Raw genomic sequence first — 13,625 nt, forward strand, 5'->3', positions numbered from 1 at the left:
CCGTGCTAAATTGTCCCCGTAGTGCCCAGGGATGTGCAGGTTAGGGTGGGATTGGCCGTGCTAAATTGTCCCCGTAGTGCCCAGGGATGTGCAGGTTAGGGTGGGATTGGCCGTGCTAAATTGTCCCCGTAGTGCCCAGGGATGTGCAGGTTAGGGTGGATTGGCCGTGCTAAATTATCCCGTAGTGCCCAGGGGTGTGCAGGTTAGGGTGGGATTGGCCGTGCTAAATTGTCCCCGTAGTGCCCAGGGATGTGCAGGTTAGGGTGGATTGGCCGTGCTAAATTGTCCCGTAATGCCCAGAGATGTGCAGGTTAGCGTGGTTTGGCCGTGCTAAATTGTCCCCATAGTGCCCAGGGATGTCCAGGTTATAGGGTGGATTGGCCGTGATAAATTGTCCCTGTAGTGCCCAGGGATGTGCAGGTTATAGGGTGGGTTGGCCGTGCTAAATTGTCCCCGTAGTGCCCAGGGATGTGCAGGTTAGGGTGGATTGGCCATGCTAAATTGTCCCTGTAGTGCCCAGGGATGTGCAGGTTATAGGGTGGGTTGGCCGTGCTAAATTGTCCCCGTAGTGCCCAGGGATGTGCAGGTTAGGGTGGATTGGCCGTGCTAAATTGTCCCCGTAGTGCCCAGGGATGTGCAGGTTAGGGTGAATTGGTCATGCTAAATTGTCCCATAGTGCCCAGGGATGTGCAGGTTAGGGTGGGTTGGCCGTGCTAAATTGTCCCATAGTGCCCAGGGATGTGCATGTTATAGGGTGGGTTGGCTGTGGGAAATGCAGGGTCACAATGATAGGGTAGAGGGTTGGGTCTGGGTAGGGTGTTCTTGGGATCAGTGGTGCTGGAAAAGCACAGCAGTTCAGGCAGCATCCGAGGAGCAGTAAAATCGACGCTTTGGGCAAAAGCCCTTCATCAGGAATACAGGCAGAGAGCCTGAAGGGTGGAGAGATAAGTGAGTGGAGGGTGGATGTGGGGAGAAAGTAGCATAGAGTACAATAGGTGAGTGGGGGAGGGGATGAAGGTGATAGGTCGGGGGCGGGGGGAGGGTGGAGTGGATAGGTGGAAAAGGAGATAGGCAGGTAGGACAAGTCATGGGGACAGTGCTGAGCTGGAAGTTTGGAACTAGGGTGAGGTGGGGGAAGGGAAATGGGGAAAATGTTCAAGTCCACATTGATACCCTGGGGTTGAAGTGGACCTCCATGTCCTCGGCAGAGTGGGAGGGGGGAGTTGAAATGTTGGACCACAAGGCGGTGTGGTTGATTGGTGCGGGTATCCCGGAGATGTTCCCTAAAGCGCTCTGCTAGGAGGCGTCCAGTCTCCCCAATGTAGAGGAGACCGCATCGGGAGCAACGGATACAATAAATGATATTGGTGGATGTGCAGGTAAAACTTTGATGGATGTCGAAGGCTTTCGATGGGCTGAATGGCCTGTTTCCACACTGTCGGGATTCTGTGACTAATCACCGGAATGGCATGGGTGATCTTATGAGGAAACGTTGCATGGACTGGGCCTGTAACACCCCCCCCCCCCGCCTCCCCACCGAGTTTAGGAAGAGCAAGAGACAACATTGCTGAGACTTCCCACGCCCTGAAGTGTTCTTGACAGGTGGGAGACGCGGGAGGATCTAAAATAAGAGGGGGCACTGTTTAAAAATCAAGAGGCGCCCACTGAAAATGGAGTTGTTGCGTCTCAGAGAGTCATAGAGTTGTACGGAAACAGACCCTTCGGTCTGACGTCCTCGGGCAGCTCATTCCACACGTGCACCACCCTCTGCGTGAAAACGTTACCCCTCAGGTCCCAGAGCGCGGAAAAGAGGGGGGGGGGGGGAAGGGGCGAGGGGAGGGGGTCTTTATTACCGACGCACCTATCTACAAGGTGGACTGCAGCGACTCCCCCCAACGGCTCCTTCCAAACCCACACAAGCAGAAGGACGTGGGGAGTTTCCTTCTGTGCACCCTCCCCTCTTCCAACCCCACCTCCACCCCCCCACACACACACACACACACATACGCACACACATACCATCCCAACTGGGAACGACGTGAGCTGTTCCTACAGTGGTCAGAAACTGCCTCCCTCACAGGGCACTGTGTCCCGACACGACACAGCGGCAGGAGGGGGAGGGAGGGGGGATTGATTTACCGCAGCAGCTCGAGAAAGGGAGGCTTCACTCCCACCTTCCCGAGGCAGGGTGGCGATTTGGGGTCAAAACGCCCATTGGCGACGATGTCTGGAAGCACAGGGCCACGCCGCGCGGGAGAGGAACCATTCCCGGGAAAGTTGAAACATCTCCAGCCCTGAGCAACGACCTTCGACCTGTTGGACAGACCCAAGGCTTCAGACCATCATCACATCCCGACAGGATTCGGGTTGGTTTATCTGTGCCTTCACCTGAACCGTATTCACCGTGCCAGGCCCAGCGCTAGGAAGGCCGGCTTTGTGCTGTGAGCTATTTGGTTTCCGTGTGGCTGCCTCCTGCCCGTTCAGAGGTACCGAGATGAAACAGTTGTCCTGAGCTGGTTTCTTTGCCAGCCTGAAGTCAAACCTTTCCAAGGGAGTGTGTTCGATCCTGTACAGAGCATCCTCAGGCTCACTGCTGTAAGCTGGGTTAACTCCCAGAGAGAAGCTGTCAGGTTCAGGAAAGCCGCAGACAGTAGCCGTCCGGTTGGACTTGGGCGAGCTGGGTTTGGACAGGCCATCGAGGGAGTCCTCGCCTGGCTCCACCTTCCTAAAGCAGTAACGGGCCAACAAACTGATGAAGAACATCTCGACAATGACAGCGTAATGGAAGATAACTGCGGGACGGACAGAGGCAGAGGGTTACAGCGCAACGTACAGGAGAGGGTCCCCATGCCGACTGCAATCGGTCTGTTCTCGCAACACAACAGGTCATCCTGCTACATACGACCCGACCCGACTCAACTCTTCCCACGCCAACCCAATCCCAACCAAACCCGACACGGCCCAACTCAACCCACTCCAGCCCAACCCAACCCAACCCCGCAACCAAACCCGACAAGGCCTAACTCAACCCAGTCCACCCCAACCCAACCCAACCACGCAACCAAACCCGACACGGCCCAACTCAACCCACTCCAGCCCAACCCAACCCAACCCCGCAACCAAACCCGACACGGCCCAACTCAACCCACTCCAGCCCAACCCAACCCAACCCCGCAACCAAACCCGACATGACCCAACTCAACCCACTCCACTCCACCCCAACCCAGCCCCGCAACCAAACCTGACAAGGCCCAACTCAACCCACTCCACCCCAACCCAACCCAACCCCGCAACCAAACCCGACACGGACCAACTCAACCCACTCCACCCCAACCCAACCCCGCAACCAAACCCGACACGACTCAACTCAACCCACTCCACCCCAACCCAGCCCCGCAACCAAACCTGACAAGGCCCAACTCAACCCACTCCACCCCAACCCAACCCAACCCCGCAACCAAACCCGACACGGACCAACTCAACCCACTCCACCCCAACCCAACCCAACTCCACCCCAACTCAACCCAGACCCGCAACCAAACCTGACAAGGCCCAACTCAACCCACTCCACCCCACCCCAACCCAACACTGCAACCAAACCCGACACGGCCCAACTCAACCCACTCCACCCCAACCCAGCCCCGCAACCAAACCTGACAAGGCCCAACTCAACCCACTCCACCCCAACCCAACCCAACCCCACAACCAAACCCGACACGGCCCAACTCAACCCACTGCACCCCAACCCAACCCCGCAACCAAACCTGACAAGGCCCAACTCAACCCACTCCACCCCAACCCAACACAACCCCACAACCAAACCTGACACGGCCCAACTCAACCCACTGCACCCCAACCCAACCCCGCAACCAAACCTGACAAGGCCCAACTCAACCCACTCCACCCCAACCCAACACAACCCCGCAACCAAACCCGACACGACCCAACTCAACCCACTCCACCCCAACCCAACCCAACCCCACAACCAAACCTAACAAGGCCCAACTCAACCCAGTCCACCCCAACCCAACCCCGCAAACAAACCCGACATGACCCAACTCAAACCACTCCACCCCAACCCAACCCAACCCCACAACCAAACCTGACAAGGCCCGACTCAACCCATTCCACCCCAACCCAACCCCGCAACCAAACCCGACATGACACAACTCAACCCACTCCACCCCAACCCAACCCAACCCCGCAACCAAACCCGACACGACCCAACTCAACTCACTCCACCCCAACCCAACCCAACCCCGCAACCAAACCCGACATGACCCAACTCAACCCAGTCCACCCCAACCCAACCCAACCCCGCAACCAAACCTGACAAGGCCCAACTCAACCCAGTCCACCCCAACCCAACCCAATCCCGCAACCAAACCCAACAAGGCCCAACGCAACCCACTCCACCCCAACCTAACCCAACCCCGCAACCAAACCTGACATGACCCAACTCAACGCAGTCCACCCCAACCCAAACCAACCCCGCAACCAAACCCGACACGACCCAACTCAACCCACCCCACCCCAACCTAACCCAACCCCGCAACCAAACCTGACACGGCCCAACTCAACCCACTCCACCCCAACCTAACCCAACCCCGCAACCAAACCTGACACGGCCCAACTCAACCCACTCCACCCCAACCTAACCCAACCCCGCAACCCAACCTGACATGACCCAACTCAACGCAGTCCACCCCAACCCAACCCAACCCTGCAACCAAACCTGACATGACCCAACTCAACCCAGTCCACCCCAACCCAAACCAACCCCGCAACCAAACCTGACACGACCCAACTCAACCCACTCCACCCCAACCCAACCCAACCCCGCAACCAAACCCGACAGGACCCAACTCAACATACTCCACCCCAACCCAACCCAACCCCGCAACCAAACCCGACACGACCCAACTCAACCCACTCCACCCCAACCCAAACCAACCCCGCAACCAAACCCGACACGACCCAACTCAACCCACTCCACCCCAACCCAACCCAACCCCGCAACCAAACCCGACACGACCCAACTCAAACCACTCCACCCCAACCCAAACCAACCCCGCAACCAAACCCGACATGACCCAACTCAACCCACTCCACCCCAACCTAACCCAATCCCGCAACCAAACCTGACATGACCCAACTCAACGCAGTCCACCCCAACCCAACCCCGCAACCAAACCCGACATGACCCAACTCAACCCACTCCACCCCAACCTAACCCAACCCCGCAACCAAACCCGACACGACCCAACTCAACGCAGTCCACCCCAACCCAAACCAACTCCGCAACCAAACCCGACACGACCCAACCCCGCAACCAAACCTGACAAGGCCCAACTCAACCCACTCCACCCCAACCCAACCCTGCAACCAAACCCGACATGACCCAACTCAACCCACTCCACCCCAACCCAACCTAACCCCGCAACCAAACCCGACAGGACCCAACTCAACACACTCCACCCCAACCCAACCCAACCCCGCAACCAAACCCGACACGGACCAACTCAACCCAGTCCACCCCAACCCAACACCGCACACTGCAACCAAACCCGACACGGCCCAATTCAACCCAGTCCACCCCAACCCAACCCCGCAACCAAACCCGACAAGGCCCAACTCAACCCACTCCACCCCAACCCAACCCAACCCCACAACCAAACCCGACACGACCCAACTCAACACACTCCACCCCAACCCAACCCAGCCCCGCAACCAAACCTGACACGGCCCAACTCAACCCACTCCACCCCAACCCAGCCCCGCAACCAAACCTGACACTGCCCAACTCAACCCACGCCACCCCAACCCAACCCAACCCCGCAACCAAACCTGACAAGGCCCAACTCAACCCACTCCACCCCAACCCAACCCAACCCCGCAACCAAACCCGACATGACCCAACTCAACCCACTCCACCCCAACCCAACCCAACCCCGCAACCAAACCCAACATGACCCAACTCAACCCACTCCACCCCAACCCAACCCAACCCCGCAACCAAACCCGACACGACCCAACTCAACTCACTCCACCCCAACCCAACCCAACCCCGCAACCAAACCCGACATGACCCAACTCAACCCAGTCCACCCCAACTCAACCCAACCCCGCAACCAAAGACAAGGCCCAACTCAACCCAGTCCACCCCAACCCAACCCAATCCCGCAACCAAACCCGACAAGGCCCAACGCAACCCACTCCACCCCAACCTAACCCAACCCCGCAACCAAACCTGACATGACCCAACTCAACGCAGTCCACCCCAACCCAAACCAACCCCGCAACCAAACCTGACACGGCCCAACTCAACCCACTCCACCCCAACCTAACCCAACCCCGCAACCAAACCTGACATGACCCAACTCAACGCAGTCCACCCCAACCCAACCCAACCCCGCAACCAAACCTGACATGACCCAACTCAACCCAGTCCACCCCAACCCAAACCAACCCCGCAACCAAACCCGACAAGGCACAACTCAACCCACTCCACCCCAACCCAACCCAACCCCGCAACCAAACCCGACAGGACCCAACTCAACGTACTCCACCCCAACCCAACCCAACCCCGCAACCAAACCCGACACGACCCAACTCAACCCACTCCACCCCAACCCAAACCAACCCCGCAACCAAACCCGACACGACCCAACTCAACCCACTCCACCCCAACCCAACCCAACCCCGCAACCAAACCCGACACGACCCAACTCAACCCACTCCACCCCAAGCTAACCCAATCCCGCAACCAAACCTGACATGACCCAACTCAACGCAGTCCACCCCAACCCAACCCCGCAACCAAACACGACATGACCCAACTCAACCCACTCCACCCCAACCTAACCCAACCCCGCAACCAAACCCGACACGACCCAACTCAACGCAGTCCACCCCAACCCAAACCAACCCCGCAACCAAACCCGACACGACCCAACCCCGCAACCAAACCTGACAAGGCCCAACTCAACCCACTCCACCCCAACCCAACCCCGCAACCAAACCCGACATGACCCAACTCAACCCACTCCACCCCAACCTAACCCAACCCCGCAACCAAACCTGACATGACCCAACTCAACGCAGTCCACCCCAACCCAAACCAACCCCGCAACCAAACCCGACACGACCCAACTCAACCCACTCCACCCCAACCCAACCCCACAACCAAACCTGACAAGGCCCAACTCAACCCACTCCACCCTAACCCAACCCCGCAACCAAACCCGACAGGACCCAACTCAACATTCTCCACCCCAACCCAACCCAACCCCGCAACCAAACCCGACACGACCCAACTCAACCCACTCCAACCCAACCCCGCAACCAAACCTGACAAGGCCCAACTCAACCCACTCCACCCCAACCCAACCCTGCAACCAAACCCAACATGACCCAACTCAACCCACTCCACCCCAACCTAACCCAACCCCGCAACCAAACCTGACAAGGCCCAACTCAACGCAGTCCACCCCAACCCAACCCAACCCCGCAACCAAACCCGACACGACCCAACTCAACCCACTCCACCCCAACCCAACCCAACCCCGCAACCAAACCTGACAAGGCCCAACTCAACCCACTCCACCCCAACCCAACCCCGCAACCAAACCCGACAGGACCCAACTCAACCCACTCCACCCCAACCTAACCCAACCCCGCAACCAGACCTGACATGACCCAACTCAACGCAGTCCACACCAACCCAACCCAACCCCGCAACCAAACCCGACACGACCCAACTCAACCCACTCCACCCCAACCCAACCCCGCAACCAAACCTGACAAGACCCAAATCAACCCACTCCAACCCAAACAACCCCGCAACCAAACCTGACAAGGCCCAACTCAACCCACTCCACCCCAACCCAACCCCGCAACAAAACCCGACATGACCCAACTCAACCCACTCCACCCCAACCCAACCTAACCCCGCAACCAAACCCGACAGGACCCAACTCAACACACTCCACCCCAACCCAACCCAACCCCGCAACCAAACCCGACACGGACCAACTCAACCCAGTCCACCCCAACCCAACACCGCACACTGCAACCAAACCCGACACGGCCCAATTCAACCCAGTCCACCCCAACCCAACCCCGCAACCAAACCCGACAAGGCCCAACTCAACCCACTCCACCCCAACCCAACCCAACCCCACAACCAAACCCGACACGACCCAACTCAACACACTCCACCCCAACCCAACCCAGCCCCGCAACCAAACCTGACACGGCCCAACTCAACCCACTCCACCCCAACCCAGCCCCGCAACCAAACCTGACAAGGCCCAACTCAACCCACTCCACCCCAACCCAACACTGCAACCAAACCCGACACGGCCCAACTCAACCCACTCCACCCCAACCCAACCCAACCCCGCAACCAAACCCGACACGGCCCAACTCAACCCACTCCACCCCAACCCAACCCAACCCCGCAACCAAACCCGACACGGCCCAACTCAACCCACGCCACCCCAACCCAACCCAACCCCGCAATCAAACCTGACAAGGCCCAACTCAACCCACTCCACCCCAACCCAACCCAACCCCGCAACCAAACCCGACATGACCCAACCCAACCCACTGCACCCCAACCCAACCCCGCAACCAAACCTGACAAGGCCCAACTCAACCCACTCCACCCCAACCCAACACAACCCCGCAACCAAACCCGACACGGCCCAACTCAACCCACTCCACCCCAACCCAATCCAACCCCACAACCAAACCTAACAAGGCCCAACTCAACCCAGTCCACCCCAACCCAACCCCGCAACCAAACCCGACATGACCCAACTCAACCCAGTCCACCCCAACCCAACCCAACAACCAAACCTGACAAGGCCCGACTCAACCCACTCCACCCCAACCCAACCCCGCAACCAAACCCGACATGACACAACTCAACCCACTCTACCCCAACCCAACCCTACCCCGCAACCAAACCCGACACGACCAAACTCAACTCAGTCCACCCCAACCCAACCCAACAACCAAACCTGACAAGGCCCGACTCAACCCACTCCACCCCAACTCAACCCCGCAACCAAACCCAACATGACACAACTCAACCCACTCCACCCCAACCCAACCCTACCCCGCAACCAAACCCGACACGACCCAACTCAACCCAGTCCACCCCAACCCAACCCTACCCCGCAACCAAACCCGACACGACCCAACTCAACCCAGTCCACCCCAACCCAACCCTACCCCGCAACCAAACCCGACACGACCAAACTCAACCCAGTCCACCCCAACCCAACACAACAACCAAACCTGACAAGGCCCAACTCAACCCACTCCACCCCAACCCAAACCAACCCCGCAACCAAACCCGACACGACCCAACTCAACCCACTCCACCCCAACCCAACGCAACCCCGCAACCAAACCTGACAAGGCCCAACTCAACCCACTCCACCCCAACCCAACCCCGCAACCAAACCCGACATGACCCAACTCAACCCACTCCACCCCAACCTAACCCAACCCCGCAACCAAACCTGACAAGGCCCAACTCAACCCACTCCACCCCAACCCAAACCAACCCCGCAACCAAACCCGACACGACCCAACTCAACCCACTCCACCCCAACCCAACCCGACAACCAAACCCGACAGGACCCAACTCAACCCAGTCCACCCCAACCCAAATCAACCGCGCAACCAAACCTGACAAGGCCCAACTCAACCCACTCCACCACAAGCCAACCCAACAACCAAACCTGACAAGGCCCGACTCAACCCACTCCACCCCAACCCAACCCCGCAACCAAACCCGACATGACACAACTCAACCCACTCTACCCCAACCCAACCCTACCCCGCAACCAAACCCGACACGACCAAACTCAACCCAGTCCACCCCAACCCAACCCCGCAACCAAACCTGACAAGGCCCGACTCAACCCACTCCACCCCAACCCAACCCCGCAACCAAACCCGACATGACACAACTCAACCCACTCCACCCCAACCCAACCCAACCCCACAACCAAACCCGACACGACCCAACTCAACACACTCCACCCCAACCCAACCCAGCCCCGCAACCAAACCTGACACGGCCCAACTCAACCCACTCCACCCCAACCCAGCCCCGCAACCAAACCTGACAAGGCCCAACTCAACCCACTCCACCCCAACCCAACACTGCAACCAAACCCGACACGGCCCAACTCAACCCACTCCACCCCAACCCAACCCAACCCCGCAACCAAACCCGACACGGCCCAACTCAACCCACTCCACCCCAACCCAACCCAACCCCGCAACCAAACCCGACACTGCCCAACTCAACCCACGCCACCCCAACCCAACCCAACCCCGCAACCAAACCTGACAAGGCCCAACTCAACCCACTCCACCCCAACCCAACCCAACCCCGCAACCAAACCCGACATGACCCAACTCAACCCACTCCACCCCAACCCAACCCAACCCCGCAACCAAACCCAACATGACCCAACTCAACCCACTCCACCCCAACCCAACCCAACCCCGCAACCAAACCCGACACGACCCAACTCAACTCACTCCACCCCAACCCAACCCAACCCCGCAACCAAACCCGACATGACCCAACTCAACCCAGTCCACCCCAACTCAACCCAACCCCGCAACCAAACCTGACAAGGCCCAACTCAACCCAGTCCACCCCAACCCAACCCAATCCCGCAACCAAACCCGACAAGGCCCAACGCAACCCACTCCACCCCAACCTAACCCAACCCCGCAACCAAACCTGACATGACCCAACTCAACGCAGTCCACCCCAACCCAAACCAACCCCGCAACCAAACCTGACACGGCCCAACTCAACCCACTCCACCCCAACCTAACCCAACCCCGCAACCAAACCTGACATGACCCAACTCAACGCAGTCCACCCCAACCCAACCCAACCCCGCAACCAAACCTGACATGACCCAACTCAACCCAGTCCACCCCAACCCAAACCAACCCCGCAACCAAACCCGACAAGGCACAACTCAACCCACTCCACCCCAACCCAACCCAACCCCGCAACCAAACCCGACAGGACCCAACTCAACGTACTCCACCCCAACCCAACCCAACCCCGCAACCAAACCCGACACGACCCAACTCAACCCACTCCACCCCAACCCAAACCAACCCCGCAACCAAACCCGACACGACCCAACTCAACCCACTCCACCCCAACCCAACCCAACCCCGCAACCAAACCCGACACGACCCAACTCAACCCACTCCACCCCAAGCTAACCCAATCCCGCAACCAAACCTGACATGACCCAACTCAACGCAGTCCACCCCAACCCAACCCCGCAACCAAACATGACATGACCCAACTCAACCCACTCCACCCCAACCTAACCCAACCCCGCAACCAAACCCGACACGACCCAACTCAACGCAGTCCACCCCAACCCAAACCAACCCCGCAACCAAACCCGACACGACCCAACCCCGCAACCAAACCTGACAAGGCCCAACTCAACCCACTCCACCCCAACCCAACCCCGCAACCAAACCCGACATGACCCAACTCAACCCACTCCACCCCAACCTAACCCAACCCCGCAACCAAACCCGACACGACCCAACTCAACGCAGTCCACCCCAACCCAAACCAACTCCGCAACCAAACCCGACACGACCCAACCCCGCAACCAAACCTGACAAGGCCCAACTCAACCCACTCCACCCCAACCCAACCCTGCAACCAAACCCGACATGACCCAACTCAACCCACTCCACCCCAACCCAACCTAACCCCGCAACCAAACCCGACAGGACCCAACTCAACACACTCCACCCCAACCCAACCCAACCCCGCAACCAAACCCGACACGGACCAACTCAACCCAGTCCACCCCAACCCAACACCGCACACTGCAACCAAACCCGACACGGCCCAATTCAACCCAGTCCACCCCAACCCAACCCCGCAACCAAACCCGACAAGGCCCAACTCAACCCACTCCACCCCAACCCAACCCAACCCCACAACCAAACCCGACACGACCCAACTCAACACACTCCACCCCAACCCAACCCAGCCCCGCAACCAAACCTGACACGGCCCAACTCAACCCACTCCACCCCAACCCAGCCCCGCAACCAAACCTGACACTGCCCAACTCAACCCACGCCACCCCAACCCAACCCAACCCCGCAACCAAACCTGACAAGGCCCAACTCAACCCACTCCACCCCAACCCAACCCAACCCCGCAACCAAACCCGACATGACCCAACTCAACCCACTCCACCCCAACCCAACCCAACCCCGCAACCAAACCCAACATGACCCAACTCAACCCACTCCACCCCAACCCAACCCAACCCCGCAACCAAACCCGACACGACCCAACTCAACTCACTCCACCCCAACCCAACCCAACCCCGCAACCAAACCCGACATGACCCAACTCAACCCAGTCCACCCCAACTCAACCCAACCCCGCAACCAAAGACAAGGCCCAACTCAACCCAGTCCACCCCAACCCAACCCAATCCCGCAACCAAACCCGACAAGGCCCAACGCAACCCACTCCACCCCAACCTAACCCAACCCCGCAACCAAACCTGACATGACCCAACTCAACGCAGTCCACCCCAACCCAAACCAACCCCGCAACCAAACCTGACACGGCCCAACTCAACCCACTCCACCCCAACCTAACCCAACCCCGCAACCAAACCTGACATGACCCAACTCAACGCAGTCCACCCCAACCCAACCCAACCCCGCAACCAAACCTGACATGACCCAACTCAACCCAGTCCACCCCAACCCAAACCAACCCCGCAACCAAACCCGACAAGGCACAACTCAACCCACTCCACCCCAACCCAACCCAACCCCGCAACCAAACCCGACAGGACCCAACTCAACGTACTCCACCCCAACCCAACCCAACCCCGCAACCAAACCCGACACGACCCAACTCAACCCACTCCACCCCAACCCAAACCAACCCCGCAACCAAACCCGACACGACCCAACTCAACCCACTCCACCCCAACCCAACCCAACCCCGCAACCAAACCCGACACGACCCAACTCAACCCACTCCACCCCAAGCTAACCCAATCCCGCAACCAAACCTGACATGACCCAACTCAACGCAGTCCACCCCAACCCAACCCCGCAACCAAACACGACATGACCCAACTCAACCCACTCCACCCCAACCTAACCCAACCCCGCAACCAAACCCGACACGACCCAACTCAACGCAGTCCACCCCAACCCAAACCAACCCCGCAACCAAACCCGACACGACCCAACCCCGCAACCAAACCTGACAAGGCCCAACTCAACCCACTCCACCCCAACCCAACCCCGCAACCAAACCCGACATGACCCAACTCAACCCACTCCACCCCAACCTAACCCAACCCCGCAACCAAACCTGACATGACCCAACTCAACGCAGTCCACCCCAACCCAAACCAACCCCGCAACCAAACCCGACACGACCCAACTCAACCCACTCCACCCCAACCCAACCCCACAACCAAACCTGACAAGGCCCAACTCAACCCACTCCACCCTAACCCAACCCCGCAACCAAACCCGACAGGACCCAACTCAACATTCTCCAC

The 13,625-nt window shown here is 59.0% G+C and overlaps 1 protein-coding gene across 1 annotated transcript in view; it reads right to left on the reverse strand.

Moving 5' to 3' along the window:
• Positions 1 to 1,964: 1,964 nt before the first annotated feature.
• LOC122546842 (organic solute transporter subunit alpha) overlaps positions 1,965 to 13,625 on the reverse strand; it is a 72,505-nt gene continuing 60,844 nt past the window's right edge. Inside the window, exon 7 of the mRNA XM_087985258.1 lies at positions 1,965 to 2,792. Within this exon, the coding sequence (XP_087841384.1) occupies positions 2,335 to 2,792 (458 nt within the window). The 3' untranslated portion in view covers positions 1,965 to 2,334. The remainder of the gene's footprint in view (positions 2,793 to 13,625) is intronic.

Source organism: Chiloscyllium plagiosum, unplaced genomic scaffold (genome assembly GCF_037043375.1).
Source record: "Chiloscyllium plagiosum isolate Xiang-an unplaced genomic scaffold, Cpla_swu_hap1 HiC_scaffold_51, whole genome shotgun sequence".
Taxonomy (NCBI): Eukaryota; Metazoa; Chordata; class Chondrichthyes; order Orectolobiformes; family Hemiscylliidae; genus Chiloscyllium; species Chiloscyllium plagiosum.